The 19,438-nt window shown below is 38.4% G+C and overlaps 3 protein-coding genes across 4 annotated transcripts; 1 reads left to right on the top strand and 2 right to left on the bottom strand.

Annotated features, from left to right (window-relative positions):
• Positions 1–3,058: 3,058 nt before the first annotated feature.
• On the bottom strand, positions 3,059–10,929 carry LOC121644897 (fizzy-related protein homolog). The gene is made up of 14 exons (XM_041993148.1): positions 10,773–10,929; positions 9,864–9,937; positions 8,530–8,658; positions 8,122–8,185; positions 6,329–6,459; positions 6,152–6,237; positions 5,888–6,071; positions 5,659–5,724; positions 5,274–5,376; positions 4,972–5,156; positions 4,652–4,885; positions 4,287–4,391; positions 4,026–4,118; positions 3,059–3,933 (listed from the first exon to the last, which is right to left on the bottom strand). The coding sequence occupies exons 2-14, from the start codon at positions 9,930–9,932 to the stop codon at positions 3,892–3,894; spliced, it is 1,491 nt and encodes a 496-aa protein (XP_041849082.1). The 5' UTR covers positions 9,933–9,937; positions 10,773–10,929; the 3' UTR covers positions 3,059–3,891.
• A 994-nt stretch (positions 10,930–11,923) lies between these two features.
• Positions 11,924–16,398, bottom strand: plekhj1 (pleckstrin homology domain containing, family J member 1). The gene is made up of 6 exons (XM_041992477.1): positions 15,893–16,398; positions 15,639–15,706; positions 15,464–15,530; positions 15,165–15,255; positions 13,783–13,846; positions 11,924–13,133 (listed from the first exon to the last, which is right to left on the bottom strand). Exons 1-6 carry the CDS (start codon positions 15,984–15,986, stop codon positions 13,041–13,043), a joined length of 477 nt encoding a protein of 158 aa, XP_041848411.1. The 5' UTR covers positions 15,987–16,398; the 3' UTR covers positions 11,924–13,040.
• On the top strand, positions 15,220–19,407 carry sf3a2 (splicing factor 3a, subunit 2). 2 transcript variants are annotated; one of them, XM_041992476.1, is made up of 8 exons: positions 15,220–15,349; positions 17,221–17,508; positions 17,631–17,677; positions 17,826–17,935; positions 18,056–18,105; positions 18,469–18,609; positions 18,693–18,761; positions 18,867–19,407. In XM_041992476.1, the coding sequence occupies exons 2-8, from the start codon at positions 17,311–17,313 to the stop codon at positions 19,137–19,139; spliced, it is 888 nt and encodes a 295-aa protein (XP_041848410.1). In that variant the 5' UTR covers positions 15,220–15,349; positions 17,221–17,310; the 3' UTR covers positions 19,140–19,407. The 2 variants fall into 2 exon arrangements, with proteins under 2 accessions (XP_041848410.1, XP_041848409.1); XM_041992475.1 differs by lacking the exon at positions 15,220–15,349 and adding an exon at positions 16,480–16,583.
• Positions 19,408–19,438: the final 31 nt, after the last annotated feature.

Below are 19,438 nucleotides of genomic sequence, written 5' to 3'. Positions count from 1 at the left end.
CAGTGCCAACCACCACTCCACCGTGCAGACTGCACACATGAACTTGTTGGGACTAAAAATGTTGAATAGCTAGTAACAAGTAAATAGGTAACAGTAGTTATTGTAGATTAGGCAGTTTATACTATAGATAAACTGCAGTTACTTTGTCATGGCTTAACATGATGGCAACCCAGCTTTATTTTTTCACCTAAGGAACATGCTGAGGGTCCATAACAGTGATGCATCCTTGTTGAAGTTGAAAATCTTCTCCATCACCTACCTGTTACAGTTTACAGGCTGTGGAAAAACACCTTGCCCACCGTGCATTTATTTGAATGTAAAGGTGTTACTACAAGGAGTAACTCCTAACATGTAAATGAGGTCCTTTCTGTGCTCTGTTCATCCTGACAAAATAACCAAAAGAAACCTGGGCACTGCAGCAAAATTATCACAAAAGCCTTTTTTCCTTTGATATCTCAAGAGTCAGGCTTAGAGGGAGAACCCAGGGAAGATCCTGTTCACTGTGTTGTGAGGCTTTACTGGTATAATGCATATCACACTCTGTGTCTCTAGATGGAAACATCAGGCGGTAGGATTATGCATATTAGCAATCTCCCTGTGTTTTCCCCACTGCTTTCAGAGTACAATGTTAACATCTGCCCACCAAGAGTTGCAGATGAGCTTGTAGACTGTGTTGAAAGTCCTCTATTCAGGTGATTTATCTGATCATTATAATGGACCATGGATGTTATTCCGAGGACATTATAATGGAGCCCATTGGGAAGAAAGGCTGATGCTCTTTGGTGTTGATAGAAACCGAGTCACTGATCCTTACAAAAACCAGATAAACCCAGTTCATAAAGAAAGATTTTTCATTTTTGAAGTAGTAGTGATATTTATCTTTGTTTCTTTTTAAACTTGCTAGATTCGGCTTCTGTAGTCATCTTTCTAGCAGTGTATCTGCTAACTATTTGTGATTTCTAAAATATAACCAAAACAAAAGGAGCATAATTATTCACCCATCACTCTGCTTCTTGCATTTGGACCCTCGAGCTGTTGTTGATAACATCCATTTGCTGTTTAAATGTGTAAGAGTGCGTTTGGATCAGCTACAGGGCACAGGCAGAGGTGTATGAGCTTTTGGAGGCTTTGAACATTCATTATTTTTCATACTCAATATGAAAAATAAATAGCAACAAAAAACATGCGTGTGTGGGCTAGCCTGGAAATATAATGGAAATTTACAAACTCCCAGAGATCATGGTAAAGCCAGAGGATGTTTAGCAACTGTTGGTTGCTCTGATTCTCACAAATGTGAATCTATACTATATAATAAAAATTAAGCAAGATACCTAAAAGGGATGAAGGCTGTGTGTTCAGATGTTTATCCATTTTTATGGTCTGTTACATAGACAATCATCCTTAAAGCTAGGATAGACTTAAATATGAATCCCACCTCCAAGGTAAGAGGTTGATTGTATGGGTGTGGTAGCAGTAGTGTAGTGCTGAATCACACAATATGGATCAGTTCATATGATGGCTCCCTCTGGTGTTCACTCTGAATTTGGGAAACAATCCACTGGAAAAAGTTCAGATGGGAGCCAAATAACTGCAAATACATAAAAAAAAAAAAGAGTGTGATGAAAACTCAATAAACACGTTATTTTGATAATACACAAGTTGCTGAGTCCAAATTCTTTTACCATTGCAATCAACCCACTTGATAACCTACAGCTGAACTCTATTACGTTTTCTCATGTTACTCTACTGTAGCTTATTTGCTCAATATTGGTTTGCACCAAAAATAAAAAAAATAAAAATTTTTGGCTAGTTTGAACAGTTTTAACAAAAAGTCTGAGCTCACACTGATTTCAGTATTTGAACAATAAATGAGCAGCTAGGATAAATCAATCCTAAATTGGAGTAAGCAGTATTGAAAATGGATGTGTGGATAAAAATAAATGCAGCATTGTCAGGCGAGCCTATGTCAGACATTCGTTTTTCATCCCAATTTTGTCCTCATCCACCCTCTGGAAACATCCAGTTACACTGAATCTGTGGGTCACCAGGATCCAAAGCATTGGTGTTACAGGTGTGTGAAGAATACAAATCCTTGAAGAAAGTTGGCAACATTATAAAATTCCTCCTCACTTTTTTTAAGATGCTTATTTTGTCCAGTTAATCCTAATTTTAATGTTAAGTATGGGGTAAAAAAAATTTGAAAGATAAATCATGTTGCCTTAAGATGCCATTTTAATTAGGCCTTAACAACCAATTAGAAATAAATAAGCTTGTTAGAAATAAACAAGTTTTAAAAAGAGTGGGTGGAACCAGATTTAACCTTGAAGGCTTTTTCAATCAACCCATCAGTGCTTTAATTTTGTATAATTTGTGTAGTTATCAAAATCATCTAGGACTCCTCTTGGTCACCACGTTTGATCTGTTACGTCAGGCAGGCGGTAAAAATCAGTCACTGCACAGACAAACCAGTTCAGGGACAGTTTTTACCCGATAGCATAAGAACCCTGAACAAATGGTTGAGTAGTTGATAATTCCACCTCATGTGCCTTAATAAGCTACCTCATGTGTCTTTATTTTGCACTTAACACCTGTGCCTTATTTAAAGTAGGAAGACGTTAACTATATTTTACATGTTATAGTTTTACTTTTTCACTCTTTTATTTCCTATACGTGTCATTTTGTCTTATGATTGTTGCAATTATTCTATTTTCTTCAGTTTTGCACTTATTGGAAGGCTTTGTAATTTCGTTGCACTTGTTGCAATGACAATAAAGTTCTATTCTATTTTTCTATTCTAGTTTTGTGCCAAGATTGGGTGAATCTTGACACAGTTAATGTTTAACAAATTAACCAGCATGACTGGTGTGTTTCCTTATATAGATGGACTTATCAAACAGAATTCATTCAAAGAAAGAATATAGAGGAACTGTAGCGGGTGATATGAAATCTTCATTTTTCCTTTTTTAAAAAAAAAAGAAAATAAACATAAACACAGAAACCGTTTGAGTGCTCTGAGTTTGGATATGTGAAAAGACAAAGCAGAATTTCTGTACACAAGTGTTTCACTGTCTGGTTTAATCACGTTTTCTTACTACACGCTCAAGTTGTGGTTACAAACTCCACTGATGTGGCCAAACAGTTCTGATTTATTTTTTTAGCCTGATTTTGCAATTGACAGAGATGGAAAAAAAAGGTAAGTGAACAACTTCCACATAAGTCACAAAAAATGTGACTTATTTCAGAAACTTATTCTGATATACAAAAAGTCGTTTTCTTCTTTATCTTGAGACTTTGAAACAATAATGTGTTCATTCATTGGACTAAAATAAAATTGTTTGATTTTTTTTAAAAAAAAGGAGATCAGGCTCTTTTCATGGAATCCAGTGTCCACAAGATATTATTTCCTTTAAAGAAAACAGCAACAAAAAAAAGAAATTAATCTTTGTCCATGACCTTGAACAAAAGTTACTCCAGAGATTAATCTGAAAACTGCAGTTATGGACATGAAAGTAAAACTACCAGCCATTCACACAAACACACTTGGAAGAATATGTTTAAAAAAAAAAGAAGAGCAAAAAAATAAATAGACAATCAAAAGGACAAACTCAATTTTGGCAGGTATGCACAATTTCACTTTGTAAACAAAACAAACAGCCCTGAAACTTCCAATCATTTGTGATCACAGGTCTGTTGGAGGAGGCAGTGACTCCATCGTTCAGGAGGAAGAGTTTTACTGTGTGAGCTGTGAGCATCTCTTCAGCCCTCGACAGTCAGGCCGTGCATCTCTTCACCTCCTGCCACCTTCAGCTACAACCTGGCTAAATAAAACTAAGGGCAGTTGAGGGGGCTCTCTGAAGATTCCCTTCCTTTCTTTGTTCCCTCCGTTTCAGACTACCGGATCCTGGTGAATAGGTTTAACACTGAGACAGATTCCTAAAGGAGGCAAGACAAAGATACGTGCAGATAATTTTACAAACAGGTAATAAAGCTGAGAAATACTGTGGATTCAAAATAAAGACAAATACCTTAGTGGATCTCATTTTACTGAAAACATTCCAAAACCTAAGCGTTTCATCTCCAGCCCCGGTCACAATGGCTTCTCCATCAGGTGACATGGCCTGCACATAACTCATTGTTACACACCAAGTATACAGCGTTGCAATAATAAATCATTGGATTAAATCTAAATTAAATCTTTTTTTTTAAACACACTTTTCATTGATACATTCAGTTTTAGTTCAGCTTCAACAGATGAAAGCATAGAAAGTTACGCAGAAGATACTAACCAGGTAGAGCACTCTGTAAGAATGTCCTGTGAGTTTTGCCACTTGAGTTAGAGAGGGATACTTCCACACCAGGATCTGATTCTGGGAATAACCATGTGTGCTGACCTACAGAAAACAAACAGTTTCCCACACAGTTACCTCACAAGGCTTGAAGCTTTGTGATTAGTTTGGAAAATGACAAACGGTAATACAATACCACCACTTCATGCACACAACAAAGAGAGAGGCAGGTTTAGCCGTGCGGAGTTTAAATACTGGAGCAAGTGGAGGGAAATGCTCCAATCAAAACCTCAGTTTTGCCACACATCTATAGGGGAAACAATCATTCCAGCTCACATCAGTGCTATTTTTTTTTAAAGACTCACCAGCTCATTAGTGTGCTTGGACCAGGCCAGGTTGCAGACTTGAGAGCCGGTGTCGGTGCACTGCAGGGGCTGGCCTGTCAGAGTGTTCCAGAAACGGATGCAGCGGTCGGCTGTGCCACCTCCAGAGGCCAACAGGCCGTGCTGATGAGGCGACCAGGCAATCGCCTTCACCGCTGCCAAGTGCTCTGTGTACTGCTGAACGGGCAGGACGCTCGAGTGGTTCCACACAAGTAGCTGCAGACAGTAGAATGAGAGATAAGAGGTGTAGAAATGTACAGATGTGTAGCTGACAGAAGAACAGGTGAGAACTGTCTGTATACCTTATTATCATTTCCACCTGAGGCCAGCAACTGGTGGTCTGTGCTCCATTTGAGCCCACAGACTTCCTGTCTGTGCCCTTGAAGACGGCGTTCTGACTGGAGAGGGGGAGCTCTGATGTCCCGCTGCAGGATCACACGATCACGGCTCCCAGACGACAACTGGTCTGCGTTCCATGCTAATGCACCTATCAGCAAAGAATGACAGATAGACTTAACTAACTTTAATTAACTAACTGGAAATGATGAAGGCTGCAATAATTGAATCCCGTAACCTTCTCCATCTCCACTGATTCTCAACTCACCCACTCTGGCCGTGTGTCCCTCTAGTACAGAGAGCTTCTTTCCTGCTGCAGCATCCCAGATCTGGACATAGCCTTTATGAGTACCTACCGCTACCAGGTTACCCTAATAATAGAAAACACACTTAATACACTGACATATGTAGGAGTCTGTCCTCACAAAACAAGAAGCCTTAAACTGAATTCTGAAATCCAAAGAATTATAAAAGGTAAAAATCTTTGAGCTTATGTTTCTATGAAATATCAAACTGCTGCATTCTTCTACTGTGGATGTAAAATGGTTAAACTGAGAGACTCTACTGTTATTTACAATGAATAATAGTAAAAATAAACTAAAAGTAAAACAAAAAAAAAACAAAAAACAACAATGGATGTTAGAAAATCCCACCCTCTCTGACCATCCCACTGATGTCACAGAGTCTCCCTCTACAGAGAGGTCACAAAGCCGTGTCACCTTAGAAACACATTAAGAGAGAGAAAAACGATGGATTAACACAAACATCCAGATAGGGAGTAATTAAATTCTGTGAATCATTTCATCATCATCAAGTCTTCTATGATTAGCGACTTAATTTAACTGAGAAATGTATTTGGATTTCTCAATTAACACAACACACCTGGCTGGTACAGGCACTCCACAGGTAAACACAGGTACCCAGTCCAACACTGAGTACATTCAGAGAGGACCAGTCCACCAGGTTGAGGTAAAAGTCATCTTGAAGCTCTGGAGCATCCAGAACTTTAAAAGGAATTTTGGAAATCTTGCGTGTAGGTTTTCTTGGAGAACGTAACAATTTCTGGCTGCAATACACAATGTAATGAGAAAAATTATCATAATACTAAGATACTATTTAATCAGTCTCAGGAGAAATATACATTACCTGTTGCTACTGACAGGTGACAAAGAATATGGAGAAACTGTGTTTCCATCTTCTTCTGGCAGAGCCCTCTTAGTACTAACAGAATACTACAGAACAAAACAAATGATTACTCATCCACAGGAAAACACCACCATGGAAAGAACAGCATACATATTAGAGCTATGTCATTTGTTTTACACTAAAAAGGCTCCTCTTTGCAGGTGTAGATGGCTGCAAACGGCGGTCCTCTGACTGGGGGTCCTGGACTTTCTCAATTCCTGCTCCCAGCAGCTCATTCTTCAGCAAAGCTGAGTAAGCCAGACCATCCGCTGTAGACAGGGAAACATAAAAGGAGAAAAATCAAACCATGCTGCTACAATAATTCAAAAGCTATATTCCTTGTGCAATTTTTTAGTGCTTTCACATCTCTAAAGACCAGGGAGATTTTTTTTCTTAGCCTTTTTTAGTCCATATTGTCTGTTTCACTCAGACTTTCCAGGCTTAGTGAAAACTGACTTATTAATAAAATTGACAGGAGCAGACGTAGAAACCTGATGAAACAAGCAAAGAAACAGGTGAAATTCACACTTAAAATTATAGCTGGAACAGAGCAGAGAATCTGTTTTGTGGGATGAGAATCACACAGTAACTAATGAAATATCATTATTATGGTAAGTGAAGAAAGTATCATAATACATGTATTATGATACTTTCTAATAAAGCCTCTAGTGTGTCTAAACTATATGGTTAATTTTCATTTTCCTTTGGAGGAGGGTGAAGGTTGGTCCTCTGTGCTGACTTACTCCAAGTATTATCCCAAAAGTTTCAACACAGAAAGGTAGTTTACATGAACTGCTAATTCAGTCTATGCAAGAACCACATTTCGTGTAAATCCTCTGAAATAAAAACATCCTGTTAGTTTACTGAGGATGCAACTGCAGGAAATCTAAAGCTGGATTTATCCTTGCGCAGCTTCTGTGTACGATAGGGTCAGCAAAGCTGACGTCGGTGAAATGTGCTCTTACACTCGAGCTTATGGTTACGACGTTGTGTTGCAGTTTCTCTTCAGCGGTAACCACACAAATTGAGCGTACTTCCGTGTGACTGCACTGCATGCAGGGGTGCACGTCAGGTCTGGAAGAAGTGTGCATTGAGCCTCCGCAGACCTACACGACTGTGAAGCCGTAACTGACCTTATGCAGACGCCATGTGAGTATAAATCCAGTTTAAGTGTGAAAACAGGGTGAGTCAAGAACACCTCAATCAATCTTAGACCAATTGGTATTCATTTAAAACTACTGAATGGTGGTCTAAAATAGACAAATGCTGCGGTCACATCTCTTAATAATAATAATAATAATAATAATAATAATAATAATAATAATAATAATAATAATAATAATAGACTAGATTTATTTAGTGCTTTTCAAGGCACCCAAAAGGCAGCTTTACATTATATTAATTATTCACTCCTCATTCATGCTTGGTGATGGTAAGCTACATGTGTAGCTACAGCTGACTGATGGAAACGTAGCAGCCAAACCGAACCTATGGCCTTTCCGACCCCCACCGAACATTCATCCACATTCATACCGATGCTGACACTAGAGGCAAGGAGAGTAAAGTATCTTGTCCAAAGACACAACAGATTGACTGGGGGAGCAGGAATCCGTCGTCCAATGATTGGAAGCCAACCTTCCGATCAGTGGACGACACCTGAGCCACTGCCACCCTCTTCACATTATATGTGCTAGAGAAACCTAATATCCAGGTCAAATCCCCTAAAAAGAAAAAAAAGATCAATCACAAAGATTTCTCTAATCTCCAGCACTGTAAATGCAATTTACTGTAATGCTACAATGAAGCTCAGGGCAACTTTTCCCTTCTGTGAGGTTGTGGTGAAAAGGCATGCCATCATTATTTGGGGTGGCACGACATGGCAAAAGTGAGCCCTGGGTAGTGAAAAAATTAACACGAGGCAGATGGATTACCTTTGTTGCTGTCAGTAGTGCCATCTTTGGTTTTCCTGTTTTGATTGTGTGACTTTTCAATTTCCTGGGTAACAAAAAGCAGAATCATTTAAATAACCATCCATCCATTTCCTCTTCCGCTTAGTCCAATTCAGGGTTGGGGGGGGAAGAGGGAATCTATCCCAACAATTAGCCAGCGAGAGGCAGGGCACATCCTGGACAGGTCGCCAGTCTATCGCAGATGAATTAACCAAATCTTTATAAATAATGTGTGAAAGAATTTGCAGTCAAGAAAGAGAAAAAGACTGAATAAAACAAAGAAAATTAAATATGTTTGCTTGGGGGCTAAAACCAACACTTTGATCTTGAGAGCATTGTGCTTTTGGTTGGACAGAAAGTGAAATCCTGGGTGCATTGCAGCAGACTCACATTAATGCGATGGAAGTTGACACTCCAGTTGGCTCCAGCCCGGGAGGGAATGAAGCGATCACCATGCTTGCTAGGCGAGGACAGGGGGGAGCTGGTGGGTGTCAGAGATCGCACTGCTCCCACCGCCTTCTTCATGAGGGAAGAGAACAGAGAGCATTTTCTGACTGGCGGCCAAACACAGACAGGCCTTGGATAATGAATATAAATCTTAATAACAAAACAGGAGGATGATTTAGGTGGCAGATGGTGCATTCATTTGAGGTGTGAACAACAGGAGGCAGCATTCACAAAAGCCAGTCATTTGGCTGGTAAGGTCTTGTTTTTGCTCAACACTAGTGACACTGTCAAATCACTGGTCTGTTAAACTATTTTCTTTTCCAACACAAGGAGAGTACCTCCCTTTTCATCCATCTAAAGTGCTATGCTACTTACCAACCCTCTTTGGGAGGAGCTATAAAGCATAATATTCATTAAATCATCTACATTGCTTAGTCCAATTCAGGACTGCAGGGAAGTTGGAGCATATCCCAGCAATTAGCAGGCGAGAGGCAAGGTACACCCTGGACAGGTCGCCAGTTAACGTAGGGCCAACACAAAGAGACAAACAACCATTCACGTCACACTCACTTCTAGGAAGAATTTAGTGACTAGTTAACCTAACATGCATGTCTTTGGACGGTGGGAGGAAGCCTGGAGTATACGGAGAGAACTCACGCATCCACGGAGAGAACATGCACACTCCACACATAAAGGCCGCTGTTCAAGCCTCCCGCAGCCAAAGCTCGAACCAGCGACCTTCCTTAAAGATTTCATCATTATTAAACATAATATTTCCTTGGAGTTATTACAACAGCAACACTCAAATAAACTGATGCTCCAGCATGTCAACAATGGTCAAGAAAGCTATAACACAACTAAATTCATTAAAGACAATTTAGAAAGTTTAACTGCTATGCCATATACTTAGAGAGCAGTAGAAAACATTGTATGCAGAAAGATTAGAAAGAAGCAAGCAAGAACGCAAGAAGACTCTTGATTCAAATCTCTACTGTGTTGAGTTTGCATGTTCTTCCTGTGCATATGTGGGGTCACTCAAAGGACCCCAACCTCCTTCCTCAGTCCCAAAGACCATTAAATTAATGATCTAGACTCAAAAACCAAATGGACAGCTACATTAATGACTAATCTTGATTCTAAATAGTTTTGATTTACCTTAACAATGTGGCAATTTATCTTTTATTTAAGAATTGGTTCAATAAGAAACAGCTAATTACATAAAAGAACATGAACATGGCCTAAAGTAAAATCCTAGTGTGTGTGTGTTGTATACTTACAACGGGGCTTGCATTCTCATTTTGGATATTAATCTGTCTGAGCAGCCTGCACTCATAGTCCTGATCCATGATGCCTTTAGACAGGAAAAGGTCACAAACAAAATCATACATGCGTTAAAACAATAAACAAAAGCAAACTGTCATAACAATGTTATTGTTTTTTTTAGATTATTTAATTAAAGACTGAAATAATGAGTTCAAGCGATTCCCTAAGAAAACTCATAATCTTCGACATATATAATGAATTTTACATTTGGTACAAGTCACTCGGTTGATTTGCTTTAGTCTTAGGTGGATGTAGTCAATAATAATAAAATAATAATAAAGCTTTCCAGACACAAAATGGAGATCCGTATACAAACAATATATAAACAAAAAAGCAGGAGGGATCCAATCAATCACGTATATAAAGCGACTGATTCTTGGAGCAATCGCTCTGAAGAGATATAAGACAAGTAAGCTGTAAACAAGTTTAGCGTTTAAAAGCACAATCTGAACCACTTCAACAATCGACAGTTAAACCGAATGGACTTATTTCATTCCCATCCCAACAAGCAATATAGGATTAAGTGACAATGGCATTTATTACAGTACACCTACGGCTCAGATCAGTCCTAAGATGCTAATAACAGCAGCCCAATTACCTCCGACAGAACTAGCAACTTGAAGCTTTATTTCAACAGCCGACTCTTACTTGGAAGTACCATGTCCCAAAACAACTCAGATGGTTTTGGCTGATTTGTAGCTATTGCACTAAATAAACAAACAAAAAAGACAAACAATTCTCTCAATTAACATAAGCAGCTAGGATAAGGCTAACGCTAGCTCAGCTGGCTCCTCTAACGTAAGTTACGCTAGGCTAACACTTTGTCAACATTGTTCATAATCCACACTTCTATCATTGCCTACCTTGCTCCAGCAGTCTCTCTCCCTTTGTGTGCTGTTAAATCGTTCTGTTCAGTTGTGTTGGGCCCGATTCAAATGTCTTGTTTTGTGCTTTTTACGCTTGAAAAGCACATTTACAGAATACAACTGTTTTCTTTTGCCGAGCATTCAATTTGGGTTCGCAAAGCACCACGGGAAAATGTGTCGTCACTGTTTTTGAATCGCACATTTCTGTTACTAAGGAAACGCTGTCTTAATATAGTCTCTTCCATATATATATATATATATATATATATATATATATATATATATATATATATATATATACATTATTATATATAGCTATTGCTTCTTGTCCTCTTCCACAACTGGCACAGAGCAGTGAATTCATATATCATATTATAATGTGTCTGGGTCATCGTATACTTCAGGTAAAGTAGCCGTTTCTGAACGTGTTAAGAGTTTGATGCCTGTCACGGAGAAAAACAAAACCCCTGTATTAATAATGAAACAATAACTACAACTTTTGTAATTGATCATCAACAACAACAGGAGTCAGGACAGGTGGCCAATAAAAATGTTTTAGTGAACTAGAGATCATCATTTTACTTTACTATACAAAATCATATGTAACTATGTATTTTCCCCATGGCCACCCCCAACTACAGCTCTCTGACCACACATCTTTTCCCTAGCTTAACCCACTGCTTGCTCTAGACAAACATTTTCAGATTTTATACTGAATTTTCTTGTAAGTAAACCTGCCTGAGCTATCTCTACTACATGGTTGGATATGTAATACAAAAATGATTTGTTATCCCATAACTGTTTCAAGTGTTAACCATTTAAATATTGTTCCTATACTGCTGTTATCTCAACCATTTGTTGAAAACATATTTACACCCCCCAAAATAAAAAAAAATCACTTTTTTTTTCTTTGTAGTGCAGGCATTGTGGTGTAAATCAAACATGACATAAAATAATGCAAATGACAGGACTGCTGCTCTTGAACAGCATCAATGAAATGGCCAAGATTGAAGTGGCATAACTAAAAGTAAACTCTCTGTGGCATGAGTTTTAATTCCCCATGAATTTAGAATAAAATTTAAATCCTCTTTAAAACAAAAAAAAAGTCAGCATGTTTTAATTTTAAAAACACTGAATGACTTTCACAGTATCTTTTAAATGCTTTATTAGTATAAAAAAAGGAGATGCCAGTGAAACAATTCTGCTAACTAAAACAGACTAAATACATTGCATGTGCAAAAACTTTCAAATGAAGACACATTCAAAGACATATGTTCCACATTTCCAATTTGTAAGATACAGCAAAGCCCTTATAGGGAAATATGGCTGAGAGCAAAATTTCTTATGATTTGTTGAAACTTAGCAAATGTCGGTGTGTTGGTGTGATATTTAAAGAATCAAGTCAAAAGTGTAGTTTCCCGACAGGTTCAACAGCTTGCTGAAAATAATCTGATTCACAGTGACAAAAAGCTAGAATAGCTTCAAGTAAAGAATTCTAAAGAAAATAAATCCTCGACATCCAGTTATATGTGCAAAAAGATTGTTTGTTTTTTTTTCTTTTTAACTAAGGTGCCTAACCGGGCTGTGTGGTGAAAACATACACTGATAGTTAAAACCATCTTTCTCACAAAATTAAGCAAAACATGTAGCTCAGCTCAGTAGATCAAAGGACTTATGCATTTAAAATCAGGACAATTATACAGAGGTTTTCTAAATAAAGCAGGACATTGATGGGAAATTTTCCAAAGTGCTATACATTTTTTAAAGTTCTAAAGATTAGTTGGATTACACCAATGAATGATGATTTTTCTGGACTCACTCTTATTAAACACATTTATGCTTGCAGATTGTATTCCACACCCTTCTGTTTCAGGACTAACAGACCAGCTTCTCAAAATCACATTCTCTGCATGTACAGCATATCCAGTGGAAAGCACATACACATACATCTGATCAACTTAAAATTAGACAGTAAATGGCATTTAAATCCCCTAAACCAACAATTAAACAGTACTGCGTTTTCCAAAGACCTACATTGCCTGTAATGACTGACAATAACACAGACGAAATACTTTAACTTTGCATAACTGAGACAAACCTTACTATGACATGTGTATGAAGTCGAACCAACACCAAATAATGCAGAGCAGTGTACATGTAACAAGTTGGAGTGTAGGCAATATTGCTGTGATTTTCAAACCAATATAAAGTGAACTTTGGAATGGCAATGAACTAAATTGAAAATGATTTGAACAGTCTGCGGGTCTACAGGGAGGAGGTATCTCTAGGCATAAGCTGCAGACCATTGCTGATCTGGAACCGAGTTTCATCAGATATACCATATTGCTCCAATGGGTCCTGTGGAGAAAGCAGGTGGTGAGTAGAGTATAAGAAATGTACAGAGCCAGAGTTATTTAACCAGAATCAAACTTCATACGAAACAGTTAATGAAAATCCCACACAAAGACAAAAACAAACATAAGAAGTACTTTCTTGTGTAACCTCAGTGATGTTGATTCAAACAGCTAGTCTGGGCTTTACTTATTGAAATTAAAGAACTCCACTTTTAAGACTTTTGCCTCAAAATCAACACAGAGGGGGGGGATGTCAGTAATTGCGAACTCTGTTGTAATGACATTTATCACAGCTTCTTCCTGAAAGCCTTATGAAAGGATTGTCTTCAGAGGACTATTAAAACCTGTGGATTATCCTGAACATCCAGGAGATTTTTTCCAGACAGAAGCAGCAATAACTGAACTTTTGAGCTTGTACTTTGAGACAGAAAAAAAAAAATTAAACCAAGATGACTGAAGGAATCATTTGGCAACATCGTCACACAAAATCCAGCCATCCAAAGTAATTTAAATCAACCCATATATCCTAGACTTATATTGATGTAATTTAGCATTTATGTGGTACACATGATGCCTGTAAACATCTTTATGGTATGAAACTGAAAACTAGAGGTAACATCTGTGTGGCATTTAGGTGGAGTGAGGAGTCTCACCTTCCCAGTGAGCCTGTGGATTTCAGTTCGATAGAATATAAGGTTCCGCCTCATAAACTCATAACTGCAAGAGATGAGACAGTAAATTATTTTGACATGGGGGACGTGAATATTCAAACACACACAGCAAGAGTTAGGACTACAACAAGACTTGTTACAGACAACATATTCATGATACATATATTTTTGGTTTAATCAGAGCACATAATACCAAGTCATAGGAACTAAATTAGTCTGTTTTAATACAAAACGTATTTGCATATGATAAACAAAAGCAGTAGTTATTCCCTCAGTGTAACCTGGAAGCTTTTGTGTGTGAGTTATTAAGTGTAGACTGAACTAGAATATCTAGCTTATATAGGTACAATGTGAATTTTGCCATCGCTGTCAAAATGATAATAAACTCTGATTCACCAGAAAGAAAATACAAGTGGGAAGCTGGAGCTCTAGAACCTTCTGATTTTGTCTCCTCATTGGGAGCTTTGTGGTGTTCCAGGGGTGATGATGTAGGGTTCACATGACCACAAGGACTCACAGTAACAGCCAAATGATTACTTCTTATTCAAAATGTATTAAAGCAAATATCAATGAAACAGGTAAATATTTTGAAATAACACATAATCTAGTATTTGATGTATATTATGCATTATGCCAAGAACTAAATGTTTATTTAAAATTGTCTATGTGAACAGTTTCAAATGTTTCCAACCCTATTAACAGAGGTGGAGAATAATTTGCCTCATTATTCTGGTACAGGAAAAAAATGTTCAAGGGGTGTTCTTGTTGCATGTCCTACTAGCAACTCGGAAAATCCAACTTCTGAAATTGATTTGGGAAAATAAGTGGCCAAATATCTCTGCAGTGTTGTAAGAATAAATTTTCATGGATCTGTACAACTGTTGTCTAGACAAGCTTGTTGGATTGCCTGGAATCCAACAGATCTTTGTCTAAACTTGCAATTAGCCTTTCATAGGTTGATGCTCAGAGGCTGTTGTTCCCTAAGGAGAGGAAGATTTGGATAACACTAAAACACAGTTAAAGACAAGAGAATTTAACTTGCCATGCAAAGTCAGATTCCAGGTTGTGCATAACCATTATATGATTGCATTGTATTTCATTTTTTTCTGTGGCCCTTTTTTTCAGTTTGCAATAATAGTGGATCTGACGTATCCTCACATTTCTGCTCACATCACTTCTAGCTGGTTTGTGCACCAACATAAGAACAAGGAGCACACCACTATATCAAACAAATGTCTCAAATAAAAAAAATATAATTTGGGTTTCCAATTAAAACAGTCTTTATTTCTGAATTTGGCTTTCACTAGGTCTCCAAACATGTGTCCTTTTTGTTTGCTGTGAAATAAAAATAACAAATACCTTACCTAGCTTTAATTATAGCGTCTATCCATTTCCCACACTGCTCTTCAGTGTCACATTCAAACAGATACTTCCGCTCTGCTTCATCTAGAAATACTAAAGAGAAATACTTGGCATTAACTCGTATGACACACAAAAAAGTACAATAATTTGCGGTTCAAGTAATACAGCCTGAACAAGTGCCAGCAGGGTAACGTAAACTCTTTTATCTTACTTGAGCTAGATTAGTTGAAACCTGTCCTTAAGTGTGAAAGTGTGAGTTATTAGTCATTGTGAAAGTAAGTCTGCGGACGCCGAGGCTCACCTATAGAGAAGGTCTGACTGTCCTCCTTCTCAACCCGACACTGCTCCAACAGCAAAGCTCCAACCGGCTGAAAAATAAACACTGACTTCAGCATTGACAAGAAGCTGTTTCTGCTCATTGCGAGTTGAGAAAAATGAAACTGAGAATAAATAGCAGTAATATCAGTTCAACTGACCTCCTCTTCATCAGTCCGGAAGTAAAAGAGGAAGTTAACAACGAGTTTCACCAGTCGTCTTTTGACAACTATACCATCCCAAAAAGAAGCAGATTCAGTCTTGTCTACATTGTAAAACATATAGTGCAGCTTTGACCGGAGTTAATGAATGACACAAACATTATCCATCTGTTTTGCTGATGTTAACATGAGCTGATGCACGAAATACAACAAACGAAAGTGAGCGATAATCTGACCGTAACAAACCGTATTACCGTCTCCTTTTTTGGGACCTCGCATCCCCACTTCAGCTGCCATCTCCGAAGGCTGGCGGCTCAGAGAGACCAGCTCCTTCTCGTTAAAACGCATAGCGGTCGCTGACGCAGATACATTCAGGTTTCACACACAGACACGAGACCCTGTGGCTACAACTGGCCCGTTTTCCCCACCGACATCATCAAACACTAATACGACGTAGCAGTTTTGTTGTTTATCTAGTCGACTTCGCTGCTTTGTTATCTGATGTCCTCGAAATGTGACGGGGCGTTTTTGGTCATTTCTGCTGTAGTCGCTTATACAGCGGTGTCAGACTTCGCCTTACTACACACCGGACACACACACGCACACTCTTCTCAGCTGGGACACGCCCATACGTACTAGGCTAACCGTTAAGATACTGCCCACTAGTAGAGTTGTACGGTAATCAGAAAGAGTAAAAAAAAAAAGGCGAGAAGTGTCGTGAGTAAAATTATGAAGAATGCAACAAATATAGTTAGTTTAAATATCTTTCATACAAAAAGTAATTATTAAAAGACATAAAAAAACAACAAAAAAACTGCCGGCTAACTTACCCTCCAACCCGATAGGTGGCGGTACTTCGCTTGCAGCAAAAACCTAAAGAAAGAAAAATATGAACGCATGCGCAAAGTAGATATTCATTGGCGTGATCCTGTCGTTGTGGAGTTGGTAAGTTAGGATAAAGTAAACTGATTACAATATCCCGTGTTGTACATGTGTAACTAACCAACGTTTGATTGCATATATATATATTTTTTAAACTGTAGTTTGATAATTTAGGTTTTATTCAAAATATATTATAGGCTGCTAACACCGTGAGCTTTCCATTAGCATCGTCAATGCATTCAGCAGCTAGCGGTAATGTATGCTAACTTACAGCTAAAGGAATCGTTTGTTTTTGCTTTTAGAATATTTGGACCTCTGTGCTGTAGTAAATCATCATAAGTAGATACGGGATATTAATGAAAATAGTTTTGCTTTCAGTTTTTAGGTTTCTTCTTAGCATTGCTGATGTAGATAGATCACAAGGGAAGGTGGGATGAAGAATCCTCAAGGGAATTTGTTGTACAGCAAAGCTCAATCCTGACTCATAATTTCATTATTTTGTTGCTGTGAGGAAATAACGGCTACAAATCCATGAACGATGTGTTGTGTTTGAGCTATAAATTAATTTCAGCATATGCTTAGTTATTGTCATTGATTATACCCATGTGGTAGTACATTTCCACACATTATGCTGTGCACATTGTAATTATAACGAATATTGTCTTTTTCATTCTTGACATTTGTCTTTTTTTTATCATAGATATTCAAGAGGAATCCATCAGGAGTCCAGATTTGACTGAATATTCGAGTCTTAGCCTGGTCACGTAATTAAGTCCAGCACTTTGTAAAGATGGATTTCCAGCATCGAGCTGGAGGGAAGACGGGGAGTGGCGGGGTGGCTTCTGCCTCAGAGAGTAACCGTGACAGACGGGAACGGTTACGTCAGCTGGCCCTGGAGACCATCGACATCAACAAAGACCCCTACTTCATGAAGAATCACTTGGGATCATATGAGTGCAAACTTTGTCTGACACTTCATAACAATGAGGTGAGAAGACACCTTATTGATAATTCTTGGACATTGTTTGAACTTTGTCATCTCCAAGAAAATATTTTTTGGACTCCCTTGCTGAAAGCAAAACATACAAACTTCTTTCCTCTGTCTTACAGGGTAGCTACTTGGCTCACACACAAGGAAAGAAACATCAGACTAACTTGTAAGTCCACTTCATCAACACGTCAGCACATGTTGTAACATAATTTTTTGTAGAGTCCAGTTTTATCTTGTGCAGTTTCCTTTTCATGGCACCTTTTGACAGATTTGGCTATTTAGAATTAAATACAGCCCTTCATTTTTTATTTTAGAGCACGGAGAGCAGCCAAAGAGGCGAAAGAAGCTCCTGCTCAACCAGCTCCAGCAAAAGTGAAAGTTGAGGTCAAGAAGTTTGTCAAAATTGGTAGACCGGGTTACAAAGGTCAGCTAACTTTGTCGTAATATATCACCACAGTCATTTTGTGTTTTCTGTAGACTCTTAGCAAATATGTATTATTCATTTGGTTTTATGGTCCGTCTTTCTCTTCTTTTTTTTGCACAGTAACCAAACAGAGAGACCCAGAGACGGGACAGCAATCTTTACTTTTCCAGGTTAGACTCCTGATATGAAGTCTGAGTGACATTTTTCAAACCATTAAGAGCTGAGGAAGCTTAACAATTTTACCCTCATGTATTCAAACTGCATTTAAAATCTAATACTTAGCGATACTCAGTGAGCTACCTGATCTTTGTTGAGGCTTTATGTGCTACACTGTAAAACAAATCTAAATACCTCACTGATTGTTTTCTCCTGTATATTTTCCTGAAAAAATGTTACAGATTTTTTTCTTGTTATTGAAATGGAGATAGCAGGAGTTATCACGTTATTTCTGGCCACTGACATCTCACTGTTTAGCTGATTTTGTAAACTACAGTTTGTTGTGTTTTGTTTTTTTCCCCCTCTTTGTTGATCAGATTGACTATCCAGAGATTGCTGAAGGAATTGGTCCCAGGCATCGTTTCATGTCTGCTTACGAACAGCGAATTGAGCCCCCTGATCGTCGCTGGCAGTATTTGCTGTTTGCTGCTGAACCTTATGAAACCATTGCTTTCAAGGTGAGTGGGACCTGGTCTTCTTTCATGTCATTAATATGCCTATGTCTTAATGTAATATAACATCCAGATGTTTGCTTTTTTAGGTCCCCAGCAGGGAAATTGATAAAGCAGAAAATCGCTTCTGGACCCACTGGAATAAAGAAACAAAACAGGTACTCGTAAGCTGATCATTATTAGCAATCAAGCCTACCAGGCTGTTTTACACCAGAGGGAACACTTTTATTATTTTCACGTCTTCATGTTAATTCTCTGTCCAGTTCTTCCTTCAATTCCACTTCAAAATGGAGAAGACTATTCTGCAGTCTGGCGGTCCAGCACCTCCTGCCAGTGTAAAGCACCCGCCACCACTCATGACTGGAGGTCCTCGCCCACCTAATGACAGTCTGCCTCCTCCCCCACCTGGAGGGATGCCCATCCCTCCTCTTCCACCTGGGGCACCAGGTACACCCCAGATGCCCCCTCAGATGGCCATGCCCCCAATGCCAATGAGGCCTCCCCCTCCAGAAGGCCTCACAATCCCGAATAACTGATCTGCTACCATTGATTTATGATGACTGTCTGTCACAGTAATCAGTCACTCTGCCCTGACTGTCCACAAGGTCCATCTAACTTTAAAAATATCTTCAGTAGATATTTATACATTTGTGTGGTCAAGGTAAATAAGACAAGTCAGTAATAAAAACATTGTCTTTATTTTCTTTTTTTTAGTTTTTTATTATTGTGTGGATACAGAGCTATGATGGATAGTTCATCTTTTGAAATTGTGATTTTGTAATTAAATGCAGACGTTAAACTGTACACATTTAAGTCTCAGTCTGTTCTTCTACAA

Source organism: Melanotaenia boesemani, chromosome 8 (genome assembly GCF_017639745.1).
Source record: "Melanotaenia boesemani isolate fMelBoe1 chromosome 8, fMelBoe1.pri, whole genome shotgun sequence".
In the NCBI taxonomy this organism is placed as follows: domain Eukaryota; kingdom Metazoa; phylum Chordata; class Actinopteri; order Atheriniformes; family Melanotaeniidae; genus Melanotaenia; species Melanotaenia boesemani.
Note: the sequence above shows the minus strand (reverse complement) of the source record. Positions and strands in the feature narration are given on the sequence as shown.

What these genes read in the sequence shown, in the direction of transcription:
- LOC121644897 (XM_041993148.1), bottom strand. Translation starts at nt 9,932, where the DNA reads ATGGATCAGGACTATGAGTGCAGGCTGCTCAGACAGATTAATATCCAA. An exon ending in GGGACACACGGCCAGAGTGG is followed by an intron (nt 5,157 to 5,273) that starts GTGAGTTGAGAA and finishes CTTTGCTGATAG; the next exon opens with GTGCATTAGCATGGAACGCA. An exon ending in GTAAAATGAGATCCACTAAG is followed by an intron (nt 3,934 to 4,025) that starts GTATTTGTCTTT and finishes TGCCTCCTTTAG; the next exon opens with GAATCTGTCTCAGTGTTAAA.
- plekhj1 (XM_041992477.1), bottom strand. Translation starts at nt 15,986, where the DNA reads ATGCGTTTTAACGAGAAGGAGCTGGTCTCTCTGAGCCGCCAGCCTTCG. An exon ending in TCCGGACTGATGAAGAGGAG is followed by an intron (nt 15,531 to 15,638) that starts GTCAGTTGAACT and finishes TTTATTTTTCAG; the next exon opens with CCGGTTGGAGCTTTGCTGTT. An exon ending in TCCACAGGCTCACTGGGAAG is followed by an intron (nt 13,134 to 13,782) that starts GTGAGACTCCTC and finishes CTTTCTCCACAG; the next exon opens with GACCCATTGGAGCAATATGG.
- sf3a2 (XM_041992476.1), top strand. Translation starts at nt 17,311, where the DNA reads ATGGATTTCCAGCATCGAGCTGGAGGGAAGACGGGGAGTGGCGGGGTG. An exon ending in TGACACTTCATAACAATGAG is followed by an intron (nt 17,509 to 17,630) that starts GTGAGAAGACAC and finishes TCTGTCTTACAG; the next exon opens with GGTAGCTACTTGGCTCACAC. An exon ending in AAGAAACATCAGACTAACTT is followed by an intron (nt 17,678 to 17,825) that starts GTAAGTCCACTT and finishes TTTTTATTTTAG; the next exon opens with AGCACGGAGAGCAGCCAAAG.